This window comes from Balaenoptera acutorostrata, chromosome 2 (assembly GCF_949987535.1).
Source record: "Balaenoptera acutorostrata chromosome 2, mBalAcu1.1, whole genome shotgun sequence".
Classification (NCBI taxonomy): Eukaryota; Metazoa; Chordata; class Mammalia; order Artiodactyla; family Balaenopteridae; genus Balaenoptera; species Balaenoptera acutorostrata.
The window spans coordinates 80,267,463-80,290,721 of NC_080065.1; the positions used below are offsets into that span (position 1 = coordinate 80,267,463).

Here is a 23,259-nt window from a genome sequence, read left to right on the forward strand (position 1 = left end):
AACATGAATGGACCTAGAGATTATCATACTAAGTGAAGTAAGGCAGACAGAGAAAGACGAGTATGATATGATATCACTTATATGTGGAATCTAAAAAAAAAAAAGATACAAATGAACTTATTTACGAAACAGAAACAGAACCACAGATATAGAAAACAAACTTATGGTTACCAAAGGGGAAAGCAAGGAGGGATAAATCAGGAGTTTAGGATTAACATATACACACACTTCTATATATAAAAGTATATATATCTATATATAAAAGAGATAACCAACAAGGACCTACTGCATAGCACAGGGAACTATACTCAATATTATATAATAACCTATAGGGGAAAATAATCTGAAAAAGTTATAGATATATAGATAGGTATAGATATATATAGATATCTGTCTATCTCTGAATCACTCTGCTGTACACCTGAAACTAATGCAACATTGTAAATCAACTATAATAAACTAGATAATCATCCCTGAACAACATTTATTGTCCACTCTATTTCATGGGATTTATTCCAATGACTACAGGCTTGTTTATAATAAAAGAGTAACTTGATTTCTACTAACTGTGTTTGTTTAAATTACAGAGTAAAACCAGCCTTCTCGAAATAAATCAGCGCTCAGAGTGAAATCATTTTCAACCCAGCAATTTTTACAGCCTTTCGCTTGCCGTTTGTATTCTAATAGAATGAATTAGCTTCAGCTCTTTCCTCTTATTCTGTTAAATCTCTTCTGAATAATTCAAATACATAAATTATTTATGGTTGATTCTTAGAAAATAATAGAATTTAATATAATATTACGATGTTAAAGAAGAATTACTGAAAGAAACACATTCCTGCTTTAGTATAATCTGTTGCATTGCTCAGATTTTACTTTTAAAGATTTTCATGAAATGCAAAACATTTAAATTTACTGTATTTTCATATTACTGTATTTTTGCTAATCCCATGAGTCAAGATCAGTACTATGAGGAAGAATTCTAATGTGAAGGGAAAACAGTGAATGAATAATTGAATTTCAGGCCCAGATCTGTACTGCACACTCTGTACATGACCTTTTGTAACTCAATCTTTCTGGACCTTTTTTTTCTTCAATAAAATAGGGCTCTTGAGACCTCCTTTGCCCACCTTACAACTATTATGAGGTTCAAATGAAATACTGCTTGGGAAAGTACTTTGGAAACTATTAAGCCTTATGCAAACTTAAAATACACTACTGCAACGTAGATGTAAATAAAAATAAATGCAAGGGTGGGGATAAAAGATTTCCATGTAGAGAAGATTGTGGGAATGTTCCCTTCTCTCCTCATGCCTCTTGTTGTTGCAAAGCTTCCTGCCACCAGGGACAATTTATTCCTCCTTTTACTTCACCCCAGGGATGACTCCAAACAAAGTTTTCAGGGAATCAGGAGAGCAATACGCTCTAGTCTCTTTGATGCTCTTTTCTTAAAAAATGCATAGTTCTTTGACCTCAGTCTGGTCCACTCTACAACATCTCCAGCTCCTATCTTAGGGCCTCGGGTCTAGGGCCACCATCTTCACTGGGATCCAGGGGCTCAGAAACATGCTTGTCACCATATGCATGAAAGAGCTGCGTTAAGATTATTCTCTGAAAAGTTGCAGAAATCTCAGTTGAGTCCATTGTCTACCCTAAGTTTTATTATTGGAACCTTGTCTCCAGCAGGTCGAAGTGAAAAGGAGAGGAGAGGTGAGAAAGAGTAGATGTGGAGGGTGGTGATAGTAGTCATGGCATGGGGTGCAGGAAGGCTAAGCATAATAAGAACCCTTCATTTCTAGTCAGCTTTCTTTTATCACTTGGACTAAAATCTCTCACACTTTCTCAAAAGGCAAAGGAGAAGGGAAATTGAGAGACAGACTATTCTATTGTGTGAACCCAAGATGTACAGAAATCATAGTCAAGAGCAACAAATTGAGGGCAGTGGAATAGGAAGTATGTAGCTCAACCCTAGGATCTTTGTTGGAACAGAAAAGAGACCTTCAAGGGGCTAGTTTGGAAACAAGAAGTATGCTTTGCAGGCCACGGGTCCTCAGCCCCTGGCTCTTCTCTGCTTATGCTTGACCCGTTCTCTCGCTCCTTGGTTTCTAGAGCCATCAGGCACACTCCTCTCCCCTCTCTCATCTCTGTCTCTTTGGAACATCTATTCCAGTTCCTGAAGCCGGAGAGGCACCTAATCTGTCTGCTACCAAATGGAAGCGAAGGAGGGAAGAACCCATCCCATGCAGCAGGGCGCCTCTGGCATTCTGGGTGACCAGCTTCTGCAGAGCTGTGAGACCCTCACCAGCATACTTTTAACAAGCGATGGGTTAAGCAGACTTGTGAGCTTCCGACTTCTAGCAAGTTTTTCATTAGTCGCAAAATTATTTGTTGGAAAATGCACCCTGCCTTCTAATAAAGAGCCTTGCAGAGCATAATTTACTGCTAAACTCAGACGGATGAAAAAAGTTAAAAAAAAACGAAAACAAAAAAACACTGCCACATCTGCAGGTATATCAAAGTCACTGCCCTCTGTTGGCAGTTTCTGGGTCTATCCAAAATGACTTTGTTCTATGCAGAATTCCAGATGATATATTAAAACAAAGTTTAAAGAAGACTCTATCCTTAACCTATGCTTGTTTCTGTACTCTTAATTCCCAGCCAAAGGTCAGTAAAGTCTTTGATCATCTGGCAGCTCCATTGGGAAATGATGGGAACATGCCAGTCATGGAAGTTGGGCTGATATAAATACAGCCACAATGACTCTCTGACATCTTTCTTTCCCCCTTTTATGCCAAATACAGAAAAAGAAAAGACTAAAAAAGTGTGGGCTGATGAATCAAAGGCGGAACAACTATTGATGAAACAGATAAATCAGGGGAAAAAATTAGAGAATTCTTACAAATGGAAGTAGGTTTTCAAAGTCATAATGGTAAAAGATTCCCTTGGTCTGTCTTTATACATGGCCTTTTTGCTTCCAATGCACGTCCAATGTATTTCCACAAATCCTCTTCAAGGTTGTTTTTAATAACGAATATTTATTGAATGCTTTCTTTGTGGAAGGCACTGTGTTAAGTGCTTGGCATTCACTGTCCCATTTGAAACTCACAGGAGGCTGTTTTATGGCAATCAATGTTTGACACACGAGGACACTGAGTCATACAGAGGCCAACTTGCCTCGGATTAAGCAGCTGCAATTGAGGGGCGGGAGACTGGGCTACAATTGCAGGCAAACTCCAGGGCCTGTGGTCTTCCTCACTATACTCACCCTGTTTTCTAATAAGGAACCTGAGGTTAAGAGAGTTTATGTTACTTGCCCCAGCTAGTAGTTAGCAAGTTCATAGTTAAAATGGGAAGCAAAGCAATCAACAGACATGAGATTTGGATTCAAGAATGACCGTTTCCACCAATGTGATCAATGAATGGGGTCTGGTCACAGCATTTACTAAGCATTATTTATTTTTTACAATAACTGATTTTTTTCAGCCTCTGATGGGTTTATAGTATTAAAAATTTTACTCAAGCAAGATTTTAGAGAATCCATGAGTGACCTTTATGTTTTTTATTGAAGAGTATATATTTTGATTAAAAAAAAAAAAAGATGCTGGGAAAACCCATCACAGTTAATGCCTTGATGTACTGTAGCTTATTTGGGTCCAAAACTTATTCTGACTTTCAACTCTTGGTTGGTAGTATCTCTATCTCTAGGTTCAGAGTAGCATGCACTCCAGTTTAAGATACAAGAAAAGAGCTTCAAAGTTCTCTCCCCATGCTAAGATCCAGCTTCCTTTATAGATGTGGAAATCAGATAAGCAGCAGGAACATGAATGAGAGGCTGGTACTTTGAACGCATCTGAGAGTCCCTTCAGCATAAGACAGGTCAAAAAAACTGAACAGTCCCCACAGATCCTTCTGGCAACTGCATTATTTAATTTCAGTAATTACAAATTCTCTCTAAGCCAGAAAAATCCAAGCATATTCAAATAGGCATGCAGAAATATATCCTAATTTGCACTGCAAATGATGGTGATTATCAGGACAATGTTTTCTTATTACTTCTGAGTCTAGGAATTGATCTTTGAAAAGGAACTTTCCTTGCATAATTTTCAAAACAAGTTTCCCCAATGTCCATAGAGAAATGATGGATTCAACATTCACAGATGAATAAAGAGGACATGCGTGTGGGTGACCCTGTAGAAGAGCGCTGCACCGGGAAGGCTGACCTCCGACCTTCAAACACCAGAGCTCAGGGATCTTCCAATTTTCATTTTTGTTTCTATTTCCCTTTCACTGTACTCTCCCTTCTGTGAACTGTTTCTATCACAGCAAACTCATCAGTGGTGCTGATGTGGCTATTCATTCTTTTAAAGAAATACTGAGCTGCAAGAGTCTCACCTTCTCTGCCAAAAACAAAAGATTATACATTAGCAGAGAAGTTAATTCCAGAAGAAGCCTCACTTCTGGAAATAGGAAACAAGGAAACGTTCATTTAGCCTGTATTTCTTAAGAGACAATAGAAAAGAATTTTCGATGCAGGATGTTCACTCATGACTGCTTCATGTTTTAGCATAGAATGTTTACCCCTGGAGTCCTCTAATGAGTAATCCACAAAAGGTTGTTATCTCAGCCCAATTATAACAAGTAAATAACCCCACAGCCACCCTATCCCACCAATTTCCATTTTCCAGTGGGAGACAGGGAGACGGAGGTGTAAGAAAGACTGTGATAACAATGAAACATCACAACTAATCAAACTGTGTAAACATCTGCTTTAGTACTAAATGTACGAATTGTTCATATTCAAACTACAACACGTGCCTTAAGGTCTGACCACTGGAATTAGTGGCTCCCAAACAACTGTTTATATATATATACACACATATATATGTATAATCCACATACTGTAAGGTTAACCAGATAATCCACAGCAAATGGAATTAATAGTGAAGCAAAACTGATGATAGTTTACATAAAAATAGCTGCAAATGAGAGACACAATCACCTAAAAATGGCACCAATGATACACTGTTAACAACCCTTAATCCAGAAATCTGTGAAGATTCTGACTCTTTATGTGTGTACGCAATAGGAGCTACACAATGCTGCCAGTTGTGGTGTGACAACTGGACTTCCTCGGATTCTACTGATTTTATATCCTTAGAATCTGGTATAATGTTACATTTATTAACAAATACCAAATTTTAGTAATCAATAAATCACTCAGTGGGGTACTAGTAAATACCCTATATGTGTACATAAGAATGAATGTCATTTGACCTTAAGAACAAATACAATAATCTGGCATTTTGGATGAGTTCTCAGTCCATGTGGAGAATGTTCAAGGCCCACCAGGTGTTCAATGAACTCAGAGAAACTTTGAGTTAGAGCCATATACAAAGGCCTATAGGTACACTAGTATGACGTATAAGAATGGAATATAGAACTACCCACAGAACTTTCCTTTAAAGTATGACTGGACATTTAATAAACCAACAGACAACCATCTTATAGGAAATCTTACAGAGTTAAAAGTGAACAACAGGGGCTTCCCTGGTGGTGCAGTGGTTAAGAATCCTCCTGCCAATGCAGGGGACATGGGTTCAAGCCCTGGTCTGGGAAGATCCCACATGCCGCGGAGCAACTGGGCCCGTGAGCCACAACTACTGAGCCTGCGCATCTGGAGCCTGTGCTCCGCAACAAGAGAGGCCGCGACAGTGAGAGGCCCGCGCACCGCGATGAAGAGTGGCCCCCGCTCGCTGCAACTAGAGAAAGCCCTCGCACAGAAACGAAGACCCAACACAGCCAAAAATAAAAATTAATTAATTAATTAATTAATTATTTAAAAACTGAGCAACAGATTCAATCATTTTGTTAATGGTTGAGATGTTGATGAAGCTGAGTATGACTATTTCAAACATGACTTTAACAGTTGCCATTTAAATTTCTGACCAATAAAGAGCTACAGTTTTTCAATCCTGATCCAGCTCATCTTGCATAACATCTCTGAATACTGTGACATTTTTCTGCTCAAAAATCTTTACTGCTTCTGCACTTCCCACAAAATAAGACAATACATAAATTTTGTGAATTATTTTGAAGTTTACATAAAATGGACTTATGTCTAAAAATATCATCTATTAAAACTAATTCAAGAGCTAGAAAACTTGAACATAACTAAAACTATTTAACAAATGTTATCCATAATTAAAATCTTCCTATATCTAAAAAATCATTTCAGTGTTATACAGATTATACCAGAGTATAAAAAAAAATTATCAACTCTTTGAGGCCAATAACTTAATGCCAAAATTTGACAAGGCAATTGCAAGAAAGAAAAAAATATGGCCAATTTCACTCACAAATGTATATGCAAAAATTCCAAACACAATATTAGTAAACTAAATCCAGCAACGTATATTAAAGATAAAACATTACGACCAAGATGGGCTTATTCTATGAATCGAAAGTGGGTTACTATCAGAGAATCAATTAATATAATTCACCAAAGGCAAAATTCATATGATCATCTCAAAAGATATAGGAAAAACATTTGATAAAATTTAATGTCTAATAATTAAAAAAATCCTAGCAAGCCAGCAAATCTCTTAATCTGATAAAAGTAATTAACACATATCATTGTTTTTTATGGTAAAAATTAAATCTTTCCCTTTCAGATTGCAAGAAAGGCAGGATACCCACTACCATCACTTCAACTCAATGTTTTACCAAAGTCCTGACCACAGCAGTGAAGATGAAAACAAAATACAAAATATATGATTTGGAAAGGAAGAAATAAAAGTGACATTATTCATAGATTTTCTCTATAGAAAATTCAAAAGGATCTACAAATAATATATAAATTAATAACTTGCTGAAAAATAAAATTGTTATGCAAAAATAAGCTAAGGTATATTTATTATTAACCTATGAAATATATTTACATATATTTTAAAGTATTTTAAATATATATTGTTATAATAAACTAAACAATCTATTTCTTAACCTCAATTTAAAACATAAATCATTAAATTAATTCGATCTTTCAATAAGATCTTTCTTTTTGATATGGAAAAAAGAGGTAATTATTCTATTCTATTAAATTTATTATTATTATATTCAAATCAAGTTAAAATGAAAAATACATTCAGCAAGACTAGAAAGTGAACTGAGCCACATTTGACTGTAAGTTTCTCAAAGACAGAGATAATGTCTTGGGTAGGTTTCCCCCTGAGAAATACCCAACCAGAGAAAATAGATTTAATTCACAGCAAGCAGACAGGGAAAGGCAAGGGAGAGGGGAGAGAGAGAGAGAGAACGAATGCTGACAGAAGAGGAAAATAAACACCTAATTCTAAGGGACAGTAAATATAGGAATTTGGCCACAATCATTCTTAAAAAGGAAAATAAAGGAAACACAAAAACAGGAGGGTTGTAGTTTAACATGTCAACAGCCTCAGTGGCAGGTGGCAGGTGCACAGGCCCTAGCAGTTTATGGGTTAGTTTTCTGTGGTGTCTAGTACTCTGAGGACATTTAGTGAATGGTAAATATATCAAGCCTTCAACTGCCTGGTGGGTCAGGATCTGTTTTCTACTTAGTTCACTTCCATTTCCTTTGCTATTCCCAGCAGCTTTCTTGATATCAGTTTGCATTAGTATGGTTTTCACAACTGGGTGAAAAAATAAAGCTTCTATGCCTAATGAAACACCGAGCTAACACACTTTGGTAGTCATATCTATTTTGAAAATTTATGATTACTGTATTTAGTCTGTCCTTTCCAATCTTACAATACAGGGTCTGCAAAAGGAATTGCAAAAATTTTACATAGTTGCACATAAGAACATTATTTAATATCAATAGAGCATTTTATAGCCAAAAGAAAATTAGACTTAGCAGAAGATCATGAGAGACTAGCAGGTAACTTTTCTTTTTTTTTTCTGAGAGAGACTGTGAAACAACAGAACAGTCTGTGCTACATACATAATTAAGACAGATGTTCTCAATCTTAATTTTCATAGCTAATTTTGACAGCCAAAGAAAGGTACTTGTCTTTTGTATAGCCACCCATTTTCTCTCAAACGTGTCCTATTTTTCTCGTCGCCCACTATGATTGCTCAGAAAGAAAGGGGTGGTGTGACAGAGAATGTATTAATGCAATAGCAAGAGCTCTGCCATATTTTTGGTAGGTCACTGAATAGAAACAGATATAGCAGAAACTGAGCATAAAATCATTTAAAAGTCCACATAGCATAAGCATTGTTGTGCATTCCTAACTTTGCAGATCACAGTTTTCACTGGCTTGTGGGGTCTTCCATGCAGAAATCAAGCTGATCACATTAAACAATAAAGGAACTGTTAATAAGGACCTTCCCTTAGTCAATCCAGGCTTGAAAGCATAGGCTTTTTTTTTTTTAACAGAATAAAATATATGGAAATACGCTACATTTTGATGACACAGCCAGGTGCCTTACCTGCAAGGGTAGAATCTGATATGCATGTCTATGGCTGTATCTGGAAATAGGAAACACGTGTAAGAGCAGCAAAGGCATCCTTTCTCAAAGTGTGCTCTTCCTGGAACCCCCTGACTTTTGGCTCCTCACTGTTGCAGGTGTTTCAGACAGAAAAACAAAAGAACAACGTTTCCTGTAAGTGGTCCCAGTAGCCTTAAAACCGCAAACCTCAGAAACCACAAAGAGAGGCAGAACTGTCTTCCTGTTCTCTGTGGTGGAGCCTGTCATTTTCACACCCACATCAGAGCACTCTCCGATCAGCATCTAAGTTGTCTTCTTACACATCTGCCAACACCTCATCCATGAAAGGCCCACTAGGGTCTATGGTCACAAGCCAGCTGCTCTGGCGATATTCTGAAACCCAGCTGTGCATCTCGCCCGAGGAGAGAACAGGTGCTGGAGCAATGCTTCTGGAAGCACGCCTGCTCTCTCTGCTGCTGCAGTGCCCGGCCCTTTGATGACTCTGGGCAGCAAGGCCTGCTCCAGCCTCTAGTTCCTTTCTCCTCTGTTAGGCGGACTCCAATCCTGCAGTGTAGATTGGGGAATACCTTCAGGGAGATCCAAACCTCCCAGCCTCCACAGTAACTCTGGTTACTTCATAATTACTCTTGGATCCTCTGAGAATGAATTCAAACCCAGACCACTTCAAGCCCACTCCAGAGGATGGTATCATGCTCCTCAGGCAAGCCCACTGTGGTCTGATCCCAATAGAAGCACTGCTACCATCCCCTCTGCCTTGGGAGTTGTCCTGTACTGCTGCGCCCAGGGAGCAACTCTGAGATCTCACCAGTTACGCACAGGGTTTGGGCTGCGTTCAAGGCAGGATCATCAAGGAAAGGCTGGCTGTGGGCGAGAGGAAAGGCAGGCCTGGGCTCTGGCTTGGTGAACTCATGCAGCATTAGTCCCATCCCCCCAGGGGTCAATGCAGAAGCAGGAACCACAAAGTCTAGGGGGCAGATAAAGCTCATTCTGATTTTAACTATGCAACTATGGATTGCATTGGAAGGGTATGACCTGGTTAAGGTGGTCTGGGGGGTGGAGGGGCAACAGGCTGACAATCCTCATTGGGAACATGGCAACGTCTTGGCTTGAAGGAAGTTCCGTGGGGCTGGGGGTTCCAGGAGATGAACGTATTCTCAAGGAGAGGAGACAGAGAACCACAGCCAAACTGGATGAACTGGAATGCAGGGGAAGGGAGAAACGGGGTGCTCATCTTTGCAGAGAAATGTGGAGTAAAGAAGATTTGTGCAGAAATTCGCGCAGAGGATATGCTCAGTGAAGGCTAATCAGAAAGGCTGTGGAGCCAAGTGGGTCCACAGATAACCTGGGACTTACTCCCCAAATCCAGAACTGATGGCAGCATGTGCAGCCCACCAGCTGGTCTCTAGAGTCTGGCTTGATATTCATTGATTAGGAGACAGAGTGGATCTGAATCTCCCGGAAATCTTTTGTACCAAATACGGGGCTGGGTACCTAACATAGTTTTCTCTTATCCTCATACACTTAAAAATCACACCAGTCAGAATGGCCATCATCAAAAAGTCTACAAATAATAAATGCTGGAGAGGGTGTGGAGAAAAGGGAACCCTCTTGCACTGTTGGTGGGAATGTAAATTGATACAGCCACTATGGAGAACAGTATGGAGGTTCCTTAAAAAACTAAAAATAGAACTACCATACGACCCAGCAATCCCACTACTGGGCATATACCCTGAGAAAACCATAATTCAAAAAGAGTCATGTACCACAATGTTCACTGCAGCGCTGTTTACAATAGTCAAGACATGGAAGCAACCTAAACGTCCATCGACAGATGAATGGATAAAGAAGATGTGGTACATATATACAATGGAATATTAACCATTAAAAAGAATGAAATAATGCCATTTGCAGTAACATGGTTGGACCTGGAGATGATCATACTAAGTGAAGTAAGGCAGACAGAGAAAGACAAATATCACATGCTATCACTTATATGCGGAATCTTTAAAAAATGACAAAAATGAACTTATTTACAAACCAGAAACAGACTCACAGACTTGGGAAAAAAACTTATGGTTACCAAAGGGGAAAGGTGGCGGGAAGGGATAAATTGGGAGTTTGGGATTGACATATACACACTACTTTATACAAAATAGATAACCAACAAAGACCTACTGTATAGCCCAGGGAACTCTGCTAGATATTCTGTAATAACCTAAAAGGGAAAAGAATTTGAAAAAGAATAGATACATGTATATGTCTAATTGAATCTCTTTGCTGTACACCTGAAATTAACACAACATTGTTAATCAACTATACTCCAGTATAAAATAAAAAATTTTTAAAGCTCATGGGAAACCAAAATTAATTCTACACATCTCTAGTCTCAGCTTAAAAGTCATTTTCTCAGAGTCAACTTCCCTGAGCCCATAATCTAAATTAACTTCCCCTATTATACTCTATCATCATCTATTTTATCTAATGTCACTCAGGACAGCTTATAATTTGATACGCGTGAGAGTGATTAAAGCCTCTTGTTGGCATACATTGTGTTCATTTTATCTGTTAAATGTGTCCCCACAGCATCTGACACAAAGGCTCTCAAAAAATATTTTTGCACCCTTGAATGCATGGAGAGGAATGCACTGAAACAACCAGTGAATCGCATGTGACTACACAGGCGCTTTTAGGTTTGAAGTTTCACCCTATGGGATTGTGGCCACTGCACAGACCAATGCATCTAAAAATCAGAAAGACATCCATGATCACATAAATGAGACTGTCTTAAATAAAATATTCACTAGATTTTTATTAAAATCTGGCAATCATATGAAAGGTGAATTTTATATTTTGCTTCTCTGCTGAACTTCTGAGAAATCAGGATGGGTAGAAATACACACTTCTGAAAGTTCATCTATTTGTACTCTTTTCCAGTATATTTATACAGAAAAACTGCTAGAGAAATTTTAATAGGTCCATGAGAAAAACAAGTCTTCCTTTAGCGTAAACAAGTTTAACTGATATACAGGTTTCTTAACAACTGGATTTCTCAGAGACTCTAATATGAGACTATTCATTACAATTTTCCTTCTCTCTCTTTCTGTCTCTCTCTGTCTCTCCCACCTCTCCCAGCCATGTGTGTGTTGTGTTGTGTTTGGGGATCAGTTGGCATACTGATGCTAAGCATATTTTGACTTTGGTTCTGGAGGCACCAATGGACCCCATTCCCCTCACCTCATCTAGAAACATAGTTTGATTAGTTGCTCTTATGTTCCAGTAAAATCAGTATTAAGAAGCATCCTGTCAGTTGTGCAGTACATTAAGTCCTATCCTTCTAACCCTAGTTCCGTTAAATCCTGAACGAAACAAATTACATAAGGCTGAGGAAATATAAACAAGAGCTTGTAAACAAGATTCTAATCAATCACTCTCCTGTCAAATTCACCTTGCAGAGTACAGGCTTTTTCAATTTTTGCCCAAGGCTGTCTCACATGAATTGACTGCTCCACAGACCACTAGACCAGCGTAAGCTTGAATTATGATACTGCGAAAAGGCTTGGGCATTGATCAGGCGGGAATACTGACAGCACGGGGGGGCCCACATTACACTCTATATCTAACCTCCACTAGCTAGTTCCAAAGAAGGTATTTTTATTCTCATTTTTGAAGTTGGAAACTGAAGCCCAGAGATGTCAAATAATGTTCTCAAAATCACATACTCTGTATATAGTGGGGTCTGGATTTGAACCCAGGTCTTCTAGCTCCAAGTCTGGACTCCACTTACCACCTGTTTTCATGGGATGTATTGAGAGCCTCTCTCAAGCCTGGTGCCACCTGGCCTTTTCTGCTCCTTGTTATAGCTCATCATAATACCCTGCATTCACATCACAGCTCCCAGGACCTTTTTCACTGGCCCAGCTATACTGTACAGCTGAGCTTCTCAGGAAGTTCACCAAGCCCCACGCCAGGAGCCTCTTAATTCTTTTTAGCCTTGGGCAGAGGTGGGGTCAAAGCCCACATCGTGGCACTTGCCAAAGCTATTCTTTGATTGCTCAACAGAATCTCAGCTTCCTCACTTCATTAGTTTTCTCTTCATCCAGACTCATGGCTTAACTCCTCTCTGCTGCTGAGGCTTGGTTGGGAGCCTTTGACTTAGGACTGAGGGTACCTATTTATTAAGCATTTTGTGACTATTCTACACAGTTACCCAACCCTCCTTCCTCAGCCTCACTGAGTATGGAGGGGGGAAGTGGCTGGTCACAGCCCCAACTAGGTTCACAGTACAGGGTGCTCTGTGAGTTCTACAAAGATCCACCATTCATGTACGTCTTCCCACATGGTTACTCCCATGCTCAAAATGTTTCCTCCAGTGCCCTCTTGGTCCTAGGACAGCTCTCCCAACAGATCAGGGCTTCTCTGGTATCTTTTCAACAAGGAGGTGCTCAGTTGCACAGAAGGTCTAATGGTTGAAAAGTTATGGAAGAAGATGACAGCGCTATGAGGTGGAGGCAAGCTAGACGTGCCACACGGTAGCAAAGCTGTAGGTGGAAGAAGAAGAGCGAGGAATGAACAGGAGCTCAAGTGCATCCCCTTCAGTGTTTCCTGCCCTGGCTGTCAGCATCATCAAGCCAAGGACCCAGACACTCCTTTTTACACCTGTCATTTGGTCAGCCACCAAATACTATGGATCAGATCTGGACCAGACCTGTGGTCCCCTATCCGCTTCCCACATCACTGCCTTTTTGTTTTCCTAGTTGTTTTTTGCTCAAATTGGTGTAACAGCCTCCCAATGGTTTCCCTGCCTTTGGGAACATTCCTCTCAACCCTTCCTCCTCAAAGTCTTCAAAACTCCAATTACAACATCCCTCTCCTTAACGCCATTTCTTGATGCCCCAAATTTCCTCAACTTAGAGTGTACATTAGAATCACCTGGGTGCTTTTCCCAAAATTTACGTTCTTGAGCTCTACCCATAACCTAACGAACCAGAATCTCTGGGGCATAGGGTACAGAGTTTGGAAAAGATTCCTGGTGAATCTGATGCACCATCCGGTTGAAGAATCACTGCCCTACAAGGCGAAGGCCAAGCTTCTCAGCATAGCAGTGAAAGAACTTCATGCACGAGCTGACCCGGGTTGACTTGTTTCATCAGCCATGCCCGTTTCCACCTCAGACTCCAAAGACACTTTTTTTTTTTAACCAGTTTCCTGAACTCTTACATTGAGGGAAGCCTCTGTGCATGTGCTCTTATCCACCGGGAAAATGCCAATACGTCCCTCCAGATGCAGCTTAAGGAGCATCTCCCACTTCAGAGGTTTATCACTCCCTGCCCTGAGCCACTCTTCTTTTGTGATCCAACCAGCTCAGAGAAACAGCATCTTGGGTGCTACTGAACAGTATTATTGAATGAGGTGAAAAATCTCAAAGTCAAAATTATCCTTACACTCAGTACTGAGCTCATTTTATGAGAGGCTCGTAGGGACAGAGACCCCAAGGGAACATCAAATTCACATTTCCCAAACCACCCTCTTTCCAGGACATACAGTCAGTGAGGAAAATGTCTAATTTGTGTTTCCCAAGCGTGCTCCACAATCTGAATAGGTCATATTTTGAAAACGGATTTATTTGGGAAATACCGGGTTAAAGAATATTAAACTATCCCCACTTCAAGCTTGTAAAGTGTTTGCCTTTTGCCTCCAGTGTGAATATTCAAAGCGGAATACAATATGCCATGTTTCCCAAAGTTATTTGATTATAGGATGCTGATTTCATAGAACTAGTATTCTAAAGAGCACACTGGAAAAAAATCTCCCTTCCTCACTTGCCACTGCAGTTGCAAATAAGAAGCCAAATCAGGCACAATCTTCGCTGGTTCTTACCTAAAAGAAAGAGAGTGGACCAGGTTACCTGGTGCCATCTGTACCTGGGCCGTCTCCTAAGGGGACCTTCCACCTGGAGAGGTAGAGGACCCTGCACCTTGAGCGCTGCTGCCTGGGTGTGGCCACCCAGCTTCCGAAGGAGCCACGGAGCAAGGCAATGGGGCGGGGAACTTGCAGCACATCACTACTTTGATGACAAAAGTACAGTGATTAGTACAGAGCATTGTTCAGTAACTGTTTCCATTTGTTTGGTTAAATGATTTGAATTGATGTGTATGTCGTTCCCAATACAATAATTTGCATTTATGGAGTTTTTTGTCAGTGTGATGTAATGCATTTATTTTGAGGATCTGGAAAGCTGGAGGGCGTGGAAAATGTAACCAGTTTTAGATGTGCACGAGTGGTTAAATGTGGACCTGTCTCTGTAATTACAAATGCATTTGCATTGCCAAGTGAATAGAATCAAGGTAAACTATCAGGTGTTAGGAAAAGCGTCTAGGGAGAATCTGTGGGTAAAAAAATGCCCTTCCAAAAAAATATGATAAAAACTGTTTAGTGGCCAAAAGGAAATTAGGACAAACTTAAGTTGATTTATGCTGCGCACAATTAAAATTTTAATACGAAGTGAAAATCCAATGCACCACTTGAATACTAAATTCAGACAGTGATGCTCTCACTGACTGATGCAGTAAAAAGACTACAGCGTTGCATGTTCGAACTCCAGGTCCAGCTTGGCTCTGTTGGGAGCTGGGTGCATATAACCTTGGAAAAGTCATTTAATTTGCTTGTGCCAGAATATTTTTCATTTGCAAATTAAAGGAATTGAGCTAGTTTATTTTAAGGTACCTCCTAATTCCAAAAGTCTGTGAATATGAATTACATGCTGCTCAGGTAAAGGAAGGAATCACGGAAACTTTACAGGTGGTACAGCATGTTGAACTAATTTGACTTATTAGATAAAATAACACCGTACTTTTTAGATAAAACTGATGTTTAGTTTTTAGTTAACTTTTTCCTTAATTTTTATTTAAAAGCTTCAATTAAAATAGAAAATGTAACAGCAATCTTTCATGAAACCTTACAAAAAATAATAGACAATGAGGAAGAGGTCCGGGTACAACGAAAAAAGTATTTCAATGCAGCAAATATAGTTTTCAGACCTTAGCTGATTTCTAAAAAAATTGTATTAGTGCCTGTTATATAAATATCACTCAAATGGGACCTCTGCTCTTTGCACCTGCCATGTAGGACCCAAGAACAAAACTATTTTTCCAATAGATTTGTTTCCGTTGTCTCAAACTTGCATATATTTTTGACCCTATTTAGTTGAGTTTGATCAAATATTTTTACCGGAAAATTTTCTGGTTTTTACTCCCTTGGAAAACTTGAAACAATAACCACCTTAATACTGTCTCTTGAAAGCAACCTAAGAAGTTGTATTCCTGTTGATATCAGTGGCTTCCTGGTAGTAATCTAGACATCTTTGGAACTGCAATATAGTTTTCAAAAACTCTTGAACATTAATATACCTTGTAATTTATCAATGATTTAAAACAGGTAATAATGCTACATAGTCTTCTTATGTCTGGTGTATGCATGATTCTTTGTAGCTATTTACACATTTAGAATACACATGTGCCATGAGATATTCATTCATCCATCCATCATCCATTTAACTAATTATCTATCTGACTAACCTCACTGTGTGTGTGTGGGGGGGGATGTGTCTGTCTGTCTGTCTGTCTCTCTCTCTCTATAGCATAAGCATTTATCAAACTCCAGGCATGGGCTTAGCAAAAGCTCTCTAGCCACTTTGGCTAGATAACCTTGGAAGTTTCAGAATTGATTTTAATATTCACAGCAACCACTGAATTGAAAATGGAAAGAAAAATTAAAATAATACAAGAATCCTATCCTATAATAATTCCTAGTCTTTGGAAAATGTGAGAGGCGCTACAGGATGAATCCTTCATTTGAGGGATGTTGAAACTGCTGGCCAGACTCTATGATGTAGAATGCAGGTCTACTGTTGGCCAGGTTAACACTTTCCAGTGATTGCTGACTTGGAACATGCTATTTCTAAGGTAGGAAAATCACCTCCAGAAAACAGCCACAAGAATCAAATGCATTTCAAATAACACAAGGCTCCTGTACACCAAAAAATAGAACACCCTTGAACAGTGAACATATGCTATTGTGTTTAGGACCAGGGAAAAGAAAATCCATCCAAAAATTTTTTGATGATTGGGATTTTTTTCTTTTCTTTTTTTGTTTTGTTTTTAATGACTGCTTTGGGTCAAGGACAAATGCGTAAATTTCACAGTAGATTGCTCCCACTGTCTAAAACTTGTATATATTTTATTTTTGATCAAATGTTTGTACAGCAGTTTTCTCTGTGTTTTCCCCCACTGGAAAACTTGAAACAATAACCACCTTAATACCCTCTCTCAAAATCTGCAGCATTTCCTAACCCAAGCCCTTAGTCACCATCCTCATTTCGGAAACCATCCTTTACAACTGACTGATTATGCCAAATAAACCTTGGTTCTCAGACGTCTTATCTGAGCTCTCTAACGAAATTTTGTGGAAAAACAAAGCTTCTGTTCCAAGATGGAAAGAAGTCTATACTTTTGTAAATAAGCATTTTTTAATGATTTTTAAAAATACCTTTCTTTTCTTTGATATGCTGCTTCAATTGTTCTTCTGAATTTTTATTGTTTCCCACAATAAATTTTAAAATAGTCAAACTTTGACAATTCCCATTAATTTAGATATTCACATTTATTTTGACCTTTTAATTTTATTACTTAATTTCTCTCTCTGCATATGTATAATGTATATTAATTATATATGTAATATCTGCTTTAATTTAGCTTTTGAATCAAGGGAGTAAAGCAATTATGGTTCCTAAGTGTAATTAAAGAATCTCTAATATGATACAGTGGGAAAGGTTTGTGGCAAAAAATGACTTATAGGCATGTCAGTTTCACACTGAAAACCATCAGATGATGAAGTATGAGATGAACTGAGGTAAATCCTTTTACATCTCATACTTCATTCCCTTGTGCCCACAAGCTCAGTAACAGTCTGGTCCCAATCCAGTCTCAGGTACATGAGTCATGACTCGAAGCAGATCTGGATATGCCCTAGTTTATCCCTATCATCCATCCATGTGTCCATCCAGCCATCTTGCCAGAAAGTCTTACTGAGGCTCTACTATATGTTAGGCACTGTGCTAGCACTGAGGGTATAAAACATCGTGAAGCAAGTTCTTGTTTGTGAGACCTAAGGAAACAAGAAAGTTTGAAAATTACCCAAGAACTTCAAGCATAATTTGTGGACTCTCTGGAGAAGGCAGATCAAAATGGATCTAGTCGCACAACAGACCTAAAATCCTTCTACCATTCATTCAGTGTGCTCCTTCCCCCAAATGACTTTCATCAGGAAATGTCTAGGGAGTGTACAAAGAAAAGGAGACGACATTAATCCTCCCTCAAAACATACAAATTCCCACAAGTTTTCCTAGGACTGTTGACTATGTGTACATCAAGAGCTGTTTCTCTCTCTCTCAAAAAAAGGAAATCTTTTCACATCACCAAAGACTACAATCACCTAGGAGAACTCAGTTATGTCTGCTCATTCCAGATGCATTTTGCATTATTACTAGCCTCATTCTACATGAATTCTCAAATAACTTTAGTTTATTTCTGGCTCATAATGGGTTTCACTACAAATGAGAATGTTCGAGTCCTGAAAATGATTAAATGTAGTAACATTTAAAATATTTCTTTTCCTCTCTGTAGCACTTTACAGGAGTCACTTCATATTACTGGGATCAAGGGATTCAAACTGGGGGCGGCACAGAATGTAGTTCAGAATCTTGGCTCTGAAGCCTGACTACCTAGGTTCAACTCCGATCATTCTACTACCATTTGTGTGATGTTGGGACAAGTCACTTAATTTACACTTCAGTTTCCTCATCTGTGAAAAGGGAATAATAATAATAGTGCCCAAATTTCATAAGGTAGTTTTAAGAAATAAATTAGACAGTTCATTAAAAGATACAGTATTATACAGCCTGATTTACATGTTAGCCAGTATTATTATTTTCATCTTGGAGAGAAACACTCATGGAGTGAGGGATTTGGAACCTGATTTGTTATATTTGGGTATGCTGTAAATTGCCATGAATAACTATTACTAATCCATCCCATTAGTGAAATGACTCAAGTAAAGGGAGACCAAGTGACTAATTTGAGTACCTCTACTAAATTAAGATGGAATTAAAACCCAACAAACCATTTCCGAAACGTTCCTACTTGGGTTTCTCTCAAGGGGGTATTCATTACCAGCCTTGGCACTTATACCAATGGCACATCTATGGACTCTGCAACTGAGTTGAAAGTGCTTCACCCACCTTGATGTTCATAGGGTTATTAACCAATATTTACGAAGTACCTGCAGGATGTGTGGGATGGTCGTCTAGCACGAAAGTTGTCTTCTCAACTCTGTAGATTGGAAAACAAAATCAAAAGAAGACATGGGCTTCCCTGTCAGCTCCAAAACCACAGGAGGGGTCAAGAGTACAAAGAAATACTGCTTCTCCCACCACCCATCCTAGAGCCCAGATCTCTGTCCCTCAGACCACACACAATCTCGCCACACTTACATTTAGCAAAGTTCTTAAACTATTTATCTCATCTGTTTTCCTTTATCTCCTAATAGTTATAAAGAAGATTCATGTAGTCCTTGGAATCAAAGTTAACATGAATTTTATTACAAAGCAGGGCTAGAATTTATTCATGAGTTAGGATGATGTTAAATTCCACTTATTTATTGAAGCTATAAATTGGAGCACAGCAAATGAAGATACGGTATATACCTTTCACAAGAGTTACATTTTTTATTAAAGGAAATGGTAACCATATTTTGAATTCTTAGGAGTAAGATATAACCCTTATTAATACCACCAACACACAAAAAAACTTCTAATTAACCTGCCTTCTAATTTTAGTGTTAAGAGGCTTTAAAGAAAAATTTTCTTTATGAATCTAATTTGTTCATTAGTATAGTAGGATATATGTCATTAACTTTTATAATTATTAAAGGTCATGGCTCTCCCATCTCATCTCTCTGAAAAATAGTGTTCCATAAAAATAAAATAGCCAGATCAATTCTAACAGAAATGGCGGTAAGTTCATTTGTTTTTTTAAATTTTCCTAATCTCTTTTTAAGGGTAAGCTTTGGGGGAATCTCTTTTTTCTAACTACTTTCAACAAGCATCAAAACAATCTACCATGCTAACTATAATTTTAAAAGCGACAAAATCTACCCCCATTCATTATGCACGTTTACTCTTATGATACAACTCTGAAGAGTAAGGGCTTGGACACTTCTACTGTGGCAATAGCTAAGAGATTGCAAGAGTCATATGCTATAATTTGATAATCACTCCACAAATCCATGCTCCATTAAACTAGATCCAATGAGAATTCTCAGCCCACAAAACCTGTAGACAGGTTTTGAAACATTCTCTGGGGATATAGTTTCCTATAAGGATGTTAATCAATACTGAAAATAGTATTTATCTTTTAAAAAACTCTTTACCATAGGAAACAGCTAATCTTCTGATCAATTTCTAGCTAACCTGGGAGGAAAAAAAAAAATCCAGGTTTAGATACTAGCTGAGTGAAGTTAAGCACCTTCCTTAAGCGTTCTGGACCTTAATTATCTTCCTTGTGAAATAAGAAGATATGAGATGACATCTAAGTTCCCTTCCAAATATATAATTCTGTATATCTTACTTGGTGATAGTGATATTTATAAGCTCTGTGGAGTTCACAAGCACTGTCACACAACAGTCTTGTGTGATCCTCATAACTGATTTTCAGAAGTAGGTAGGGGAGTGATCACTGTGTATTTTACCCAGTGAGTGTGCTGCTTTTGATATTCAGTAGGATTCACTAGGGACCCTAGATCTAAAGCATAATCCAGAAAGATTTAGTTTTCAGGAGTCAGAAAGAGTACTTTATAAAATAATTTCTTCCTACTCTGTAGTTCCTCATCGTGAACCCTTCAAATAAAGCCTTACTTAAAAGAAAAATATTTAAAAAGGAAAAAAAAAGTCATGTTACGTGCTTCTTCTGATGCTGCCCCTAACTGCGTGTTGATTTTAGGTTGAAGATAAAATGTAATCGCCACTTGATAAATATCTTTTGAGTGAGGATGAGCTTCCTCCAGCTATTTGAAATTTTTAAACAGCACTTGAGGCTTAGGTAAAATTGGGTTTTTATTTTTCTTTTTGCAGCTTACCTTTGCCTACTATTTTTATATAGGTTGGAAATTAACAATAAAATAGTTTACAAAAAGAGAGAAAAAGGAGACCCTTACTACTAAAAGTAAGTATTCTGAATCCAGAGTGGAATTCTGAGTATCTCTGATGCCTTGTCAGTACCTTTACTTCAAGAAGACACAAAAACAATTCCTCAAAAATATGTATACAACTTTACAGTTAATAAAATACTACAACAGATGTGATATTTCATCTCTGCAACAATTCTGTAAGGTAGATAAGCTTGTCACAACCAAGCTCCCAATTATTCTTCATCTCAGAGGTCAAGGAATTTCTTGAATAACTGAAATCTAAAAGGTTATCTAAAAGACTCATTTTTGTCATTATATCTAACCTCTTCCTGACCTCATTTCTCATCAAAACCATCATGAGAGGTGAGAAATAAAAGCAGTACACTATTTGGTCTGCTCACTTTCCTTCTCTCTCCCTGCCCATTACCCACACTCCTCCTGGAAGTGCAAAGAAGCAGGAAAACAGCCAAAGGATGGGGGAAAACAGAAAGAAAGGAGGATAAACAATAATCTAATCAGGTAGATACCAGTTGGCTGTACAATGTCATAAAAAATTAAGTCTACAATTGAAACAGAGCATATTATCAAATCTTGATTTTTACAACATTTTATCGGTCTGAGTTTTCATATATAACAACAGTTTGGATGGCCATTATAATCCATATTTAAGAATCTGAAATGGTGCAAATTGCAATAAGATATGCTTTTGTCTTGATGTAGATGTATTACATTCTATCTTTTTATTGACATTTAATAATTCGCATATAGCATAAGAAAAAAGTCTCAGGCAGAATACTTAACTCACCAGAATAGCCCCGTCCCTGCCCTGGCAAAAAAGCATAGTTTTATACATATCAAGCATCAGGATATTCTATTCATAACATCTTGATTCTCATCTTTTGGGATATGTGCCTTTTTACTATGCAAGGTCCCAAAGGCTCTCAAAGTGCTAAGTCATTTTCTTTAAAGTTTTTCTCTTCTAATTCAGAATACTGCCTTCAAATATGTTTGGAAGTTGAACTAATTTTAATTTCCCCTTCACAGAAGAGGAAAACTACATGCCTTCCCTTCAACCTTTGTAAAACTTGAGTTATTGAGTATATATCTAATGGAAAATATTCTCCAAGCTGTAGTTAGAATCTAGCAATTTTGTAGTGGGCATAATTTTGAATAGAAATGAAACGATCTCTAAACATGATAGTGGGTCAATTAAAAAAAAGTATTCTAATGCCAACTGTCCTTAAACATACAAAACCCCGTCAATTCAGCAACGTCTCACACATTCACAGCTATAGCTCTCACAATCAAATTAACCTTTTCTACCTCAAAAGAATTCAAAGGACTTAAATAAGATTGTCCAAAGTGATGTGACACCAGACACACCTTTAGCTCTGATTTGATGTCATTTCTTTAATCAATAAAAAACTAAGACAACATTCCTGTCTTCCACCCCAACCTTTCCGCAGTAAGCTTCAAGAATTTGAAAAGCAAACCTCTTGTTCACTTCTCTATCCACAGATTTCTCCATCCATACAACGTATATGTGTCTCCAACAACAACTGAGGAAATGGACTTGTGACAAACTCATACACATTTTGAAACAAACAGAGCCAAAGTTTAAAAATATGATGGCTTTTCACTTAAAATAAAAAGCCTAAGCAAGAGGTGTTACTTTTCAACTTTCAACTTTTTCTAAAAATTACTAAGACTTTTTTTGTAATGGAGAAACATAGTTGTTGAGCTATGATTATTTAGAATAAAAATCCAAGTATAATCGTATGAATTTTATGCATTCATGTTTCACCTTTAACCAAGACAATAGAGTAGCAAAAAGAAAAAAATAGTTCTGGTACAACTTAATCCTTAAGAAAAAACCAACTAAAACAACACAAAGCTACTATAATCTTTCCACATCTCAGGCACTATATTTTTCATTAAAAACTATCATACAAGCAATATCAATCTAATAAGTATCTCACAAATGGATTGTACCATAAATTTAAAATTATTTGCATGAGAATCTCAAAGCCACCGTCAAGACCCTGTGAGAAGGCATTTTCTGAGGCATGATCACATACTACAACTGCCACATTAATTCAAGGCTGCCACAACACAATGAGTGAACCAAAATATAACACTTACCTTATTATAAATAACTGGCAAATTACAGGCACTTTTCAGCTTGCAGCTATATAGCATAGTTGATTAGAAACAAACAAAACATCTTTCACTCCAGTGACAGAACTGCATCTTCAGACTTGGCTTTCTTTACTGAATCCCAGCAAGAGAGGCTGCTCTCCTCCAAGGGCTAGTAGCAGCCTCTTCGCAGATAGCACTTGCTGCTCTGAACGGCAGCGAATTAGAATGAAAGTAAGAGGAACCCGTGATGTTTAAACACCGTTGCTTCACATTCACAGGATATGACTCAACTCTCTCTCAAACCAGTAGGGACACAGTTTCCCCTCATAAAACTTAGATTGCGTAACAAACATCACATTTGGGGGCCTCAAATGTTTACAAACTAAAACTGAA

The 23,259-nt window shown here is 38.1% G+C and overlaps 1 protein-coding gene across 14 annotated transcripts in view; it reads right to left on the reverse strand.

Annotated features, from left to right (window-relative positions):
- MCTP1 (multiple C2 and transmembrane domain containing 1) overlaps window positions 1-23,259 on the reverse strand; it is a 560,962-nt gene that overhangs the window by 339,663 nt on the left and 198,040 nt on the right. Inside the window, exons 1-2 of one of the 14 annotated variants that reach the window (XM_057541273.1) lie at window positions 22,870-23,071; window positions 18,823-18,872 (exon numbers count right to left, since the gene is read on the reverse strand). The exons of 11 other annotated variants lie outside the window; for them this stretch is intronic. Coding sequence is in view for 2 of the 3 variants with exons in the window: in XM_007197442.3 (XP_007197504.1) it covers window positions 22,870-22,926 (57 nt within the window). In the remaining variant the exon portion in view is untranslated. Of the gene's footprint in view, window positions 1-18,781; window positions 18,873-22,869; window positions 23,072-23,259 lie in introns of those variants that run through there. 2 more of the 14 variants (XM_057541272.1, XM_007197442.3) reach the window with 2 other exon arrangements.